We start from the raw sequence: 11,223 nt of genomic DNA, 5'->3' as shown, positions 1-11,223 counted from the left end.
CGCTATCATAAAACTTTCTTTAAAAGCTTGCTATTCTTAGGAAATGAGACTTCTTTTGAATTAACAATTTTTTTTTTGCCTTTTTGGCTAAGAATTTTGAATTAACAATTTTAAATATGGGCGTAAGGTATTTATCACTCAGAACAACTTAACTACAACAATGTTTTGTTAAAAAAAATTAATAATTACAATCTCTGTCCATAGTACTTATATTTTTTGTTATATTATTACTTTCCAATAAAAAATCTAATTCAATTCCTGATTTCTATCATTAGTTAATATTAATTATATGTATCTTTTCAATTGTGTAAAAATTTTATCTCTATTTTTTTGTCTTTGAATATTTTTATATCCTTATTTTTATTTACCATTAATATGACGCTACATTATTTAAAGATATAGTAAAACAAATAGAATAAACCAAATAAAAAAAATAAAAAAACAAATAATAACTTCTTTTTAAAAAAATCAGATCTTATAATTGGTTGAATATGAAAATTAAAAAAAAAAAAAAAAAGATCTCCTTTGTCTGTTAAATTTTTCTCTCCCTCACTAATTATAATTTCTCTCCCTATGTTATTTTAGCAATATCTATACACTTGATCTCTTTAATTAATTTCCTTTAATTTCTCTTTGTTTCCTTTCTGAGTTACGCCTTTTGATTCCATCTTTATGATTGGTTTCGTTCTTTGACGAATAACTAGCACACAATTAAAAGCCGATAAATTCAGCCATGCACTCCAATCTGATGCGTATATAAAATCAAAAGCATTAAATTCAGTCATGCACTCCAATCTCATCCATATATCAAATCAAAAGCGTAGAATTTGTAGATATCGTTTTATATTGCGAGCGACTCATCATATGTATAATTACTTAACCACATGTTCATTGACTCTGTCGCAGCTAATCTTATCTTTTTCTCCATTGCGTGTACGTTAGCTTTTCATTTACACCAAAGGTCAAATGGCTACAAAATCTCGTATATGTAAATGTCAAAGCAGGAAACGTTTCCATTAACATTGAATTCAACACATATAATGGTTGTACTAATCATGCTGTTTCTCTTTTATCTTTTCCTTCATCAACAACCGATTCTTGCATTGCCCACTCGATCCAATTATGGTACTTTATATATTTATAACCCCCGTATATCATATATAGTTTTAACCTATCGGGCATTATACCCTGCTTGTATTATTTTAACCTGGTGGGTATTATACACATACATATATAATTTTAACCTATTGGGTATTATATCCTGCTTATACAGGGTAGCAATACCTGGTTACATGTATTTGGGGCAATGAAATACATGCAAGTAATCTATACCAGATCCGCACAGTGGCGGAGCCACGTTATAGGGTGGGGGCCATGGCCCCCTAAGCTTTTTAATTTCTTTTAGATGTAATGTAATTTTCAAAAAAGAAAAAAAAAAAAAAAGCTCTTTAAATAGATAATTGGCCCCTAATCAAATGTTTATCTTATATATGTGTATATATATATATATTATCTTTTGCAAGTATTTTTCAATTATATATATTATCTTTTGCAAGTTATTTATCAAATAATGACTAGGAATCTACACACAGCCAACCTATTAACGTTGTATGCACCATCAATCAAAATCATATATCAAAAAGCAAATTCATTAATTTACGCCTTATATTAATTAGGACCCATGACATTTTGATTTTTTCCATTCTCATGGGTTAATTACAGTTACAGAGCATTCTATTAGGTTTTATTTTATTTTATTTTTTATTTTTATTTTTTTGGTATATAGTCTATTCTATCAGGTACGTAGCTTGTAAGACTGAAAAATTCATTGATGTAGTTTTCGTTAATTTTCTAGTATATATTAAGAATTCAATGTTCTACTTCAAGCCGCTTATTTTTTTGGGTATAAAAAGGCTATCAATAAACTATAATTTTCAAGGAAGAAAATATCGAAATTTTCCTGCAATTAGCTAGGTATATAAACCATGGCTACTTTAGTCCTGCTTTTGCTGTTTTATCTTTTTCATCTTCAACTGGATGTTCTTGCATTGCCCGCTTCGTCTGATTATAGTAAGTACACCCATTTACATCTCTCTAATATTTAGGACCTTTTTCCTAGCTATTTCTCCTACATATATTTCCAAATTTGGTCAATTTATCAAATAATAATAATAACAAAAATAACAAAAAAGGAAAAACCAAATCGAGATGCATTTGGATGTTTGTAGCCTGTTTCGAAGGTCTCATATCATGTTAGATCAAATTAACAGAACATTTTCTAGTTCTTTTGCAGAAACCATACGAGCAGTCTATTCTACATATACGCAATCAATTTGTTAAGATATATATGTTTTTTTATCTAAAAAAATAAAAATTATGCTATTTTGTAACATTTTTAGTTGCTTTCACAATCTAGTTACTCCATTGGGTAACACAAACTATGAAAAAAGGAAATTAACATTGCTTCATGACAAACACAAAACGAAAGTTAAACTAGATATATTACTTAGGATGCAAACCGTCCTGCAATTATATGCCCATCTGTTCTATAGTTCTTTTCTTTTAGCCTTACTCTTTTCCTGTTGAATTCTATCCTTGTTCTTCACATTCTCTTCAGATTTTAGTTACATGAAATCTGTATACAATGCCATTGATCTACCAGCTAAAGAATTATATGACTACATAGTAGTTGGAGGGGGTACAGCAGGTTGTTCTTTGGCTGCAACTTTATCAGAAAAATACTCTGTGCTAGTCCTGGAAAGGGGCAATGTTCCTGCCGCATACCCACAAGTCTTGAGCACAAATGGGACATTATATAACCTCATTCAAGAAGACAACGGTAAAACACCTGCTCAACGATTCAGATCAGAAGATGGAGTTGCAAATGCCAGAGGGAGAATTCTTGGTGGGAGCAGCATGATCAATATTGGTATCTACTCCAGAGCCGAAGATGAATTCTATCGAGAATCAGGCATTCCATGGGACAAGGATCTTGTTCTAAAGGCATACAAGTGGGTGGAAGAGACTATTGTGTTCCAATACAATTTGTCGGCTTGGCAATCCATTGCAAAACAAGCTTTATTGGAAGCTGGTGTTGTTCCTGACAATGGATTTAACTTGAACCACATAGTAGGAACCAAAGCTACCGGTTCAACCTTCGACGACAAAGGAAGGAGACACGGAGCTGTGGAGCTGCTCAACAGAGGAGAACTCAAAAACCTGCAAGTTGCAGTTGAGGCCACAGTAGAGAGAATCATCATCTCTAATAAGTTTCCTTCCAAAGATTCGAGTGAGTTGTACATTTCTCTATGGAAATTTGTCCTGTTTTTCTTCAATTAACTGATAATAATGCTGCACTCAAATGCAGGCTTGACTGCCAAAGGAGTCAAATACAGTGATTCAAAAGGGAGGACTCATCATGCATTTGTAAGAAACAAAGGAGAGGTGATATTGAGTGCAGGGACAATTGGTAGCCCTCAACTTCTTCTTCTCAGTGGAGTTGGTCCTGTTCCTGACCTGTCTTCACTTCAAATCCCAGTTGTTCACCACAATCCTTATGTGGGGAAGTTTATGGCTGATAATCCTCGCAATAACATCAACATTGTAGTCCCATTTGCATTAGACCCATCACTTGCACAGGTTGTAGGAATTACCAGTGAATTCAATTACATAGAGACATTGTCCTATACTCTGCCATTTTCTTTTCCTATACCTTTTGGCCTTTTCCCAAACGCAATATCTCCGTTAAATGCCAGTTTGGCAACCATTGTAGTCAAAATACAAGGACCCCTGTCGAGCGGTTCACTCAGATTGGCTTCGTCTTCTGAAGTGAGAGTCAGTCCAATTGTCAGATTCAATTACTTTGATAATCCTATTGACCTTGCTCGTTGTGTTAAGGGGGTGAGGAAGGTTGGTGATGTATTGAAGACCAAAGCCCTGAAACCATTTAAGACTAGAGATTTGCAAGGCAGAGAAAGTTTCATGTTTTTAGGACCAAGGTTGCCAGAGAACCAGTCTGATGAGTCGGCAATGGACAAGTTTTGTAGAGCGAGTGTCACCACATTTTGGCATTACCATGGAGGCTGCTTGGTGGGGAAGGTAGTGAATGGTGATTTGCGAGTGATGGGGATCAACGGACTTCGCGTTGTAGACGGATCCATCTTTAATAGGTCACCAGGGACCAACCCTCAGGCCACAATCATGATGTTGGGCCGGTAAGTTATTATTCAGACTTTTGTGAATTTTTATTCGCGCGCGATTTTGACTTTATATACCCCCTTCTTCCATGTAATTTTCCGAGTGCCTGGAGTAGAATATTTGTTATTTATATATTTAATGAAATATTGGTATCTAATTTAATTTGGTTTTGCTTCTTTATTTGCTGAAGGTACGTTGGACTTAAGATGCTTCAGGAAAGAAGTTGAAGAGCAAAATCGAGAAGCCAATGTTTGATATTTATTTAATTTGGTTTAGGCATCACAAATAAATTAAATAAAAGTTCAAAAATGTGTCATACTATTCTTGAACGACGACTATTCAGTATGTGTTTGGATGAATAAACTACTAAAGTAATACTACGTATGTGTTTGCAAAATATAAAATTGCACATGCAAGTTTTTTTTTTCTTCATTTCAAAATTAAAATATTCCTTTATAATTAAGTTTGCGACCACATGCACTCTGCTCAAAATTACGGCCAATGTTCATGTCATATGGTCAAAAGCAATGACTTGGCTTAGTTAGCAACTTTCTGTTCTGTTGCATTCCACTGTACTCTGTTTGGCTTACATTTGAACATACGGCTGGCTTACTCTGTCCTGGTTGAAAGGGGCAGTGTTATATACTGCTGCATACCCAACCGCCTTAAATGCAAACGGGTGATAAGCTAATCTCATGTAAGAAGACGATGGTAAGATACCTGCTCACAGGTTCATATCAGAAGATGATGTGAAAAATGTGAGAGGAAGGATCCTTGGTGGGAGCAGCATGATAAATATAAGGGTTGAATGCATTTTGGATTCTGAACTACTATATTTTTTTGCACTTTTACCACTTAAATTTTAAAAAGTGTCACATTATCGTGAACTATTTTAGTTTTATCATTTTAATCCAATTCTTTTAATTTTTCAAATTAATTTGACAAAATTAGGCCATAAATATTAATTAAAAATGAAATAAATTTAACTAAAATTGTTTTCCAATAGAATTACATTAATTATGCACGATTAATTTTATAAAATTTAGCTATTAAAATGGTATAATTAAACTAAAGTAACAAAAAATTAATAGCTTGAGTTTTTAAAATTTATTTTTCATAATTTAAAAGGTAAAATATATGTAAAGAAAAGGGTAATAATTTAGGAGGCAAAGTGTATTTAACTCTTATTTTAATTAATTGGGCTGATAATATGACCTTGTTCACACGTCTATATATTCTAAATATGCAATTTATATGCCAACAGCCAATTAAAAGAAGAAAATAAAGGAGTTGATCAATTAAATTCAACGTATGCTTCATGTACGGTTGCAAACTGGCATTTGCAGGATACTAAATTTTGCACATCGTAAAGGTGGAACCATCGAATAACATGGCCAAAATCGTCAAACTATGTCATCCAATGTGTATGTTTCAAATAGCTTTGGCTAAGCTGTGTGTTAGATTTTCATTTTCCTTTATAGATAAAATACATTAGTGGTACCAAAAAAAAAAAAAAAAAACCTCAATAATGGAATTTTGCTATAAAAGCACTTATTCATTGGTGCCTAAAATATTTACATACATATCTTTTAAAGGATATAAGCATAAATTATTTTTTTTCTATCTATCTTTTGAATAATACATATGTAAATAATTAGGCGTATATATTATGGAACAGTACAAATAACAAATCCTTATTATAGCAAATTACATTCAACTTTTAAAATTTTTCAATTCAATAGTTTAAACTATTGATTTTTCAATTTGTTGTATTTTTTTTTTCAAGCACCATGCATTATGTGACCTTGCAATGCAATAATATTCTTAATAATAGTCCAACCATAACTCTAAGACCTACAAGTAAGATGGTTGTGTAGCTTTTTTAGCTAAACTACTACCTTTAGTGGTTAATTTATTGCAATTGGACCTTGTTTAGTTGTCATCTTATATAATTAGAATTAAAATATATTAATTAATATTCAAACTGACAAATATTAAAGGTATTTTTAATATCTTTCTTTTTGTATATATATATATATATATATTTTTAAATATTTAGTACGGACCATCAATCTAAAACTGTTTGAATTTTTAACTGTATTAAATTTTAATTAGAAAATATTAAAAATATAGATTTGTAAAATTAGTTTTAAAATTTTAAATTTTAATATTTTATAATTGATATATTTTAATATCAATTGTATAAGATAGTTATTAAGCCCTATTAATTAGAAATCCAATAGGCATAAATTGCTACAAATTGAAAAGCCTGAAAATCTAAAACTTTAACAATTGAAGATATATATCAAAATGCAATTAATTTTAAAACAATGTTACGTATGAGACTCATGGGCATTACATTAGGCTATTCCATTAGCTACTTGGCTTTTGGGTGGCTTGCCTAAACAAGTAACCTGATTGGGGTATTACCAAAAAAGAAGGAGCTTGATTAGGTAGTGACCCAAAAATTCATTGACGTGGTTGCAATTGACGTGGTTGCAGTAAATGTTTTAGGTACATGTTAAGCATTCAATATTCTATTTCAAGCCGCTTATTTTTTTTGTGTGTGAAAAAGCCACAAATAGAGGGACCAACGCTCAGACGACCATCACGATGCCGGGCCGTTAGTTATTGTTTAAACTTTATGAATTTTTATTCGTACTATTTTGACTTTATACGCCCTCTTTCCCATTTAATTTACAGAGTGCTTAAAGTTGGTTTTTTTTTTTTTTTTCTCAATAAAATGGATAATATTATTGGCTAGCCTATGTTAGATATTTATTTAATTTGGTTTAGGCATTGCGAATAAATTAAAAAAAGTTCAAAAATATATCTTACTATTTTTGAACGATGACGATTCCGTATGTGTTTGGATGAATAAACTGCCAAAGTAATACTATGTATGTGTGAGCAAAATACAAATGCAAGGTTTTTTTTCCCCCTAAATTTCCAAATTCAATATATTCAATTTTAATTAAGTATGCGGACCACGTACGGCTCAAAAGAATGCCGAGTATTCTTTATCATTTCGTCAAAGTCATGATTTGGCATAATTAGCAACTTTGTTACATTCTGCACACAAGAAGGATATCGAATCTCATATACTCTTTTTGGCTTACATTTGAACCTGCGGTCAATATTAAGATTTTGATTCAATTTTCAAATCTACAAATTTATTTTAGAAGTAAAGATATTAATTTGGGGTAATAACTTGAGGCCTTGAACCTAACCTCTCACATGGATATTATTTTACCCAAAACAATTAGAATGAATTCTCTACAATTTGCATTTAAATTGATTACTTTTGCAATTGAGTAACACAAATTAACTTCTTCTTTTTTTCTTTCTCTTTTCTTATGCAGCACTAAGGTGACAACTTTCTTTTTTTTTTTTTTTTTTTTTTGACAGTAAGGTTGGGTGCCATTCTACATGTAGCACGGTACTAAATGGAAATAAAAAAGAAAATGTAGAAAAGTTTTAAGTTTTTTTAAAAGAAAAACTTAATATTATTTACATATCAATGACAATTTAATAGAGTATGATTAAAAGTTCATTTTTTTATTAGGTTTTTATAATAAAAATATAAAAATAAAAAATAAAAAATAAAACTTTTAAATTAATATTATCATATGTTATTTGTCAATCATACCTTAAATTATTAATAATAAAGTAAATTAGGTAGTTCATAAAATCATTACTATATACAGATATATAGGTGTGTATATATATATAAATATATATTGATTGATGTATTTAATTATAATAATGCAAAACTATTAATTCTTTTCTCACGAGCATAATCATTTTATTGCCCTCAATAATAGAAAAGAAAAATGAAATTCTATTCGATCTGTTTAGGCGGTTACAAAAAAGTTAAAGCCATGCCTTCTTACGTCATCTATACATGTATCTATATATATAATTTATATATGTGTTCAATGTACATTTGTAGTAAGCACCTTATAAGTTACATAAAAGATAGTAAGTATGTTATAAGGTTACAATATTCTATTTCAAGTCGCTTGCTACAAAAACGATTAACAAAAAGGAAAAACATTAAGAAATACGGAAAAAAAAAAAAAAAAACCTAAAGAAAGCATTGAAACCACTATAAATTTCAAAGGAATCAAATAAACTCTTCCTGCCAATAACTAGTAATCCATGGCTCCTCTAGCTCTGCTTCTGCTCTTTTCTTTTTTCCATCCTCAAGTGCTAGTGGTTCTTGCATTGCCCACTTCATCTGCTAATGGTACATATACAACATCTATTTCGAGTTTTTTTTTTTTCAAAAAAAAAAAAATGCCAAATTTCATCTTTAAGTTCTTTTGCATTAAAAAGACCATATATACATTATACGAGCACTTAATTGCACGTTAATTTATAATTCTTAATTGCGTGACCTTTTTGCAATATACGAGCACTTAAATGCATGTTAATTTATAATTCTTAATTGCATGACCTTTTTGCATTCTTTTCTCTGCAGATTTTAGTTACATGAAATCTGTACACAATGCAACTGATCTCCCAGCAGAGGAAAAATACGACTACATAATAGTAGGAGGAGGCACAGCAGGCTGCTCTTTGGCATCAACTCTATCATCAAACTACTCAGTGCTTGTCCTTGAAAGGGGCAGCGTCCCTGCTGCACACCCTGAAGTGTTGAAAGCAGAGGGATTCGGCACTACTCTCCGGCAGACAGACGACGGAGACACACCTGCTCAGAGATTCACTTCGGAAGACGGCGTTGCGAATGCAAGAGGCAGGATCTTGGGCGGTACCAGCATGATCAATGCCGGTTTGTACACCAGAGCCGATGAAGTATTCTATCTGAAATCAGGGATTCCTTGGGACAGGAGTTTGGTTCGGAACGCTTATAACTGGGTCGAAGATGCAATTGTTTTCCAGACCAATTTGTCAACTTGGCAATCCATTAGCAAACAAGCTCTCCTGGAAGCTGGAGTTGTTCCGGATAATGGGTTTAGCTTGGATCACAAGATAGGAACCAAAGCTAGCGGTTCCATCTTCGATGATGAAGGAAGGAGACATGGAGCAGTTGAGCTTCTTAACAGAGGAGAACTTAAAAACCTGAGAATTGCAGTTCATGCCACAGTGGAGAGAATCATTATCTCTTCCAATATTGCATCACGTACGTAAGCAGAGATATCTAAAATTTATATGTAGCTTTTCCTTCTATATACACACACACAAGTAGAGGACAAATTTTTTTGTACGACTAGGATCTGCCTATTCCTAGTAATTGTTCACCTTTTATTGTCAGTGCTATTTATGGTAATAGGATGATTCTAGAGAAAAAAAAAAAATTGTCAGGATCTAGAAAGAATTTTTTTTTTGTTTTTTTCGGTTTTTTTCCTTCCATTGATGAATAATTTTAAAGCTGCACTACAATGTAGGTTTGGGGGCAACCGGAGTCATATATACGGATTCTAAGGGGTTGCATCACCGGGCAATGTTAAGAGATAAAGGAGAGGTGATAGTGAGTGCAGGAGCAATAGGAAGCCCTCAACTTCTTCTTCTCAGTGGAGTTGGCCCAGTTTCTCACCTTTCTTCACTGCAAATACCGGTCGTTCTACCAAATCCTTACGTCGGTAAGTTTATGGCCGACAATCCTACTAACAGGGTCTACATTATCGCCCCATTTCCACTGGACCAATCCAACCTACAGGTAGTAGGAATTACAAGCGATTTTTACATAGAAAACCTCTCATATAAAGTACCATCTTCTTCGACCAACATAAGTGTTGCAGGCGTCGGCGAGAAAATCCCAGGGCCAATTTCTTCTGGTTCCCTCTGGCTGAAATCCTCATCTAATGCTACAATCAGCCCAAATGTCCGATTCAACTACTTTGATAATCCCATAGACCTTGCTCGTTGTGTTAAAGGAGTGAGGAAGATAGGTGATTTATTGAACACCAAAACCATGGAACAGTTTAAGGCTAATAATGGAGAAGGTTTTGTGTTCTTGGGAACTCCATATCCCAAGAACCCGGGAGATGATAAATCTGTGGAAGCTTTTTGTAGAAGCACATTAGAAACCATTTGGCATTATCATGGAGGATGCTTGGTGGGAAAGGTTGTGGATGGTGATTTGCGGGTTATTGGGATTGACGCTCTTCGTGTTGTAGATGGATCCATCTTCAATAGGTCACCGGGGACTAACCCTCAGGCTACGGTTATGATGTTAGGAAGGTAATTTTTTTTTTTTTTTGGGAGCTTTTTATGTTTAATTTTGTTTTTCTTGGCAGATATTGTTGGTTTCTAATTATATATAATCCTTTGTTGTGCACTTTTGGGTTGGGCACAGGTACGTTGGACTTAAGATGGTGCGGGAAAGAAATGGAGCAAAATAGGCTGTTTTATACGGCAAAAAATGGCAAAATAAGTTGAACGGTGATTCATTTTGTTTTCAGACGTATTAAAAGTAGAAAGTTTTTTTTTTTTGAAAATAAAAGTAAAAAAAAAAAAGAAAAAAAAGAAAAGTTAGACAGATAAATTAGATATATACCTAAACGGTCATATTCTCTATACCTCAGATGTATTGAGAAAAAGAGGAAAGTGTAACTGTTCTATTTAATATTATTTTGATATTTACTGTGGAAGTATTAATGTTATGATAATAAATTGTGGCTAATAATGTTTTCCTTGGTGTGTAGCCGTAAGCAATTGACTTCAAGAATCGTATCATGCAACAAGAAAAACAAACTTGATTTGCGTTGACCAGAATTATTAATGTGAATGTGTGACTTTTAAGAGAAATTGGACCAATAGCAAGCTGGTTAGCCCGTTCAGCTGTCGGCCATATCTATCTATTTCTCCCATCTATGCGGCCCAGCTCATGAAAACGAACTGGTGGGTCCGTGGGATGGCACGGACACACGCTACCATGTGACAGCGTAAATTATCAATTAAAATATATGCTCATATATATATACATATATATATATATATACACAATTAGGTTTTGACTTGATTTTAGCATGAGAATTTTCTTTTTCAACTTTTAAAATT

At 32.7% G+C, this 11,223-nt stretch overlaps 2 protein-coding genes across 4 annotated transcripts; both read left to right on the top strand.

Annotated features, from left to right (window-relative positions):
- Positions 1–1,883: 1,883 nt before the first annotated feature.
- LOC132800821 ((R)-mandelonitrile lyase 2-like) lies at positions 1,884–5,024 on the top strand. 3 transcript variants are annotated; one of them, XM_060815132.1, is made up of 4 exons: positions 1,884–2,070; positions 2,687–3,289; positions 3,368–4,214; positions 4,388–5,024. In XM_060815132.1, exons 1-4 carry the CDS (start codon positions 1,986–1,988, stop codon positions 4,422–4,424), a joined length of 1,572 nt encoding a protein of 523 aa, XP_060671115.1. In that variant the 5' UTR covers positions 1,884–1,985; the 3' UTR covers positions 4,425–5,024. The 3 variants fall into 3 exon arrangements, with proteins under 3 accessions (XP_060671115.1, XP_060671113.1, XP_060671111.1); XM_060815130.1 differs by having other exon boundaries at positions 2,663–3,289; XM_060815128.1 differs by having other exon boundaries at positions 1,885–2,070; positions 2,618–3,289.
- A 3,316-nt stretch (positions 5,025–8,340) lies between these two features.
- Positions 8,341–10,849, top strand: LOC132800219 ((R)-mandelonitrile lyase 1-like). Its single transcript, XM_060813426.1, has 4 exons — positions 8,341–8,446; positions 8,681–9,343; positions 9,609–10,404; positions 10,520–10,849. Exons 1-4 carry the CDS (start codon positions 8,359–8,361, stop codon positions 10,563–10,565), a joined length of 1,593 nt encoding a protein of 530 aa, XP_060669409.1. The 5' UTR covers positions 8,341–8,358; the 3' UTR covers positions 10,566–10,849.
- The last annotated feature ends 374 nt before the right edge of the window (positions 10,850–11,223 follow it).

Source organism: Ziziphus jujuba, chromosome 1 (assembly GCF_031755915.1).
Source record: "Ziziphus jujuba cultivar Dongzao chromosome 1, ASM3175591v1".
In the NCBI taxonomy this organism is placed as follows: Eukaryota; Viridiplantae; Streptophyta; class Magnoliopsida; order Rosales; family Rhamnaceae; genus Ziziphus; species Ziziphus jujuba.
This window is presented reverse-complemented; position numbering and strand designations above follow the sequence as displayed.

What these genes read in the sequence shown, in the direction of transcription:
- LOC132800821 (XM_060815128.1), top strand. Translation starts at nt 1,986, where the DNA reads ATGGCTACTTTAGTCCTGCTTTTGCTGTTTTATCTTTTTCATCTTCAA. An exon ending in GCCCGCTTCGTCTGATTATA is followed by an intron (nt 2,071 to 2,617) that starts GTAAGTACACCC and finishes CATTCTCTTCAG; the next exon opens with ATTTTAGTTACATGAAATCT. An exon ending in GTTTCCTTCCAAAGATTCGA is followed by an intron (nt 3,290 to 3,367) that starts GTGAGTTGTACA and finishes ACTCAAATGCAG; the next exon opens with GCTTGACTGCCAAAGGAGTC.
- LOC132800219 (XM_060813426.1), top strand. Translation starts at nt 8,359, where the DNA reads ATGGCTCCTCTAGCTCTGCTTCTGCTCTTTTCTTTTTTCCATCCTCAA. An exon ending in GCCCACTTCATCTGCTAATG is followed by an intron (nt 8,447 to 8,680) that starts GTACATATACAA and finishes TTTTCTCTGCAG; the next exon opens with ATTTTAGTTACATGAAATCT. An exon ending in ACGGTTATGATGTTAGGAAG is followed by an intron (nt 10,405 to 10,519) that starts GTAATTTTTTTT and finishes GGTTGGGCACAG; the next exon opens with GTACGTTGGACTTAAGATGG.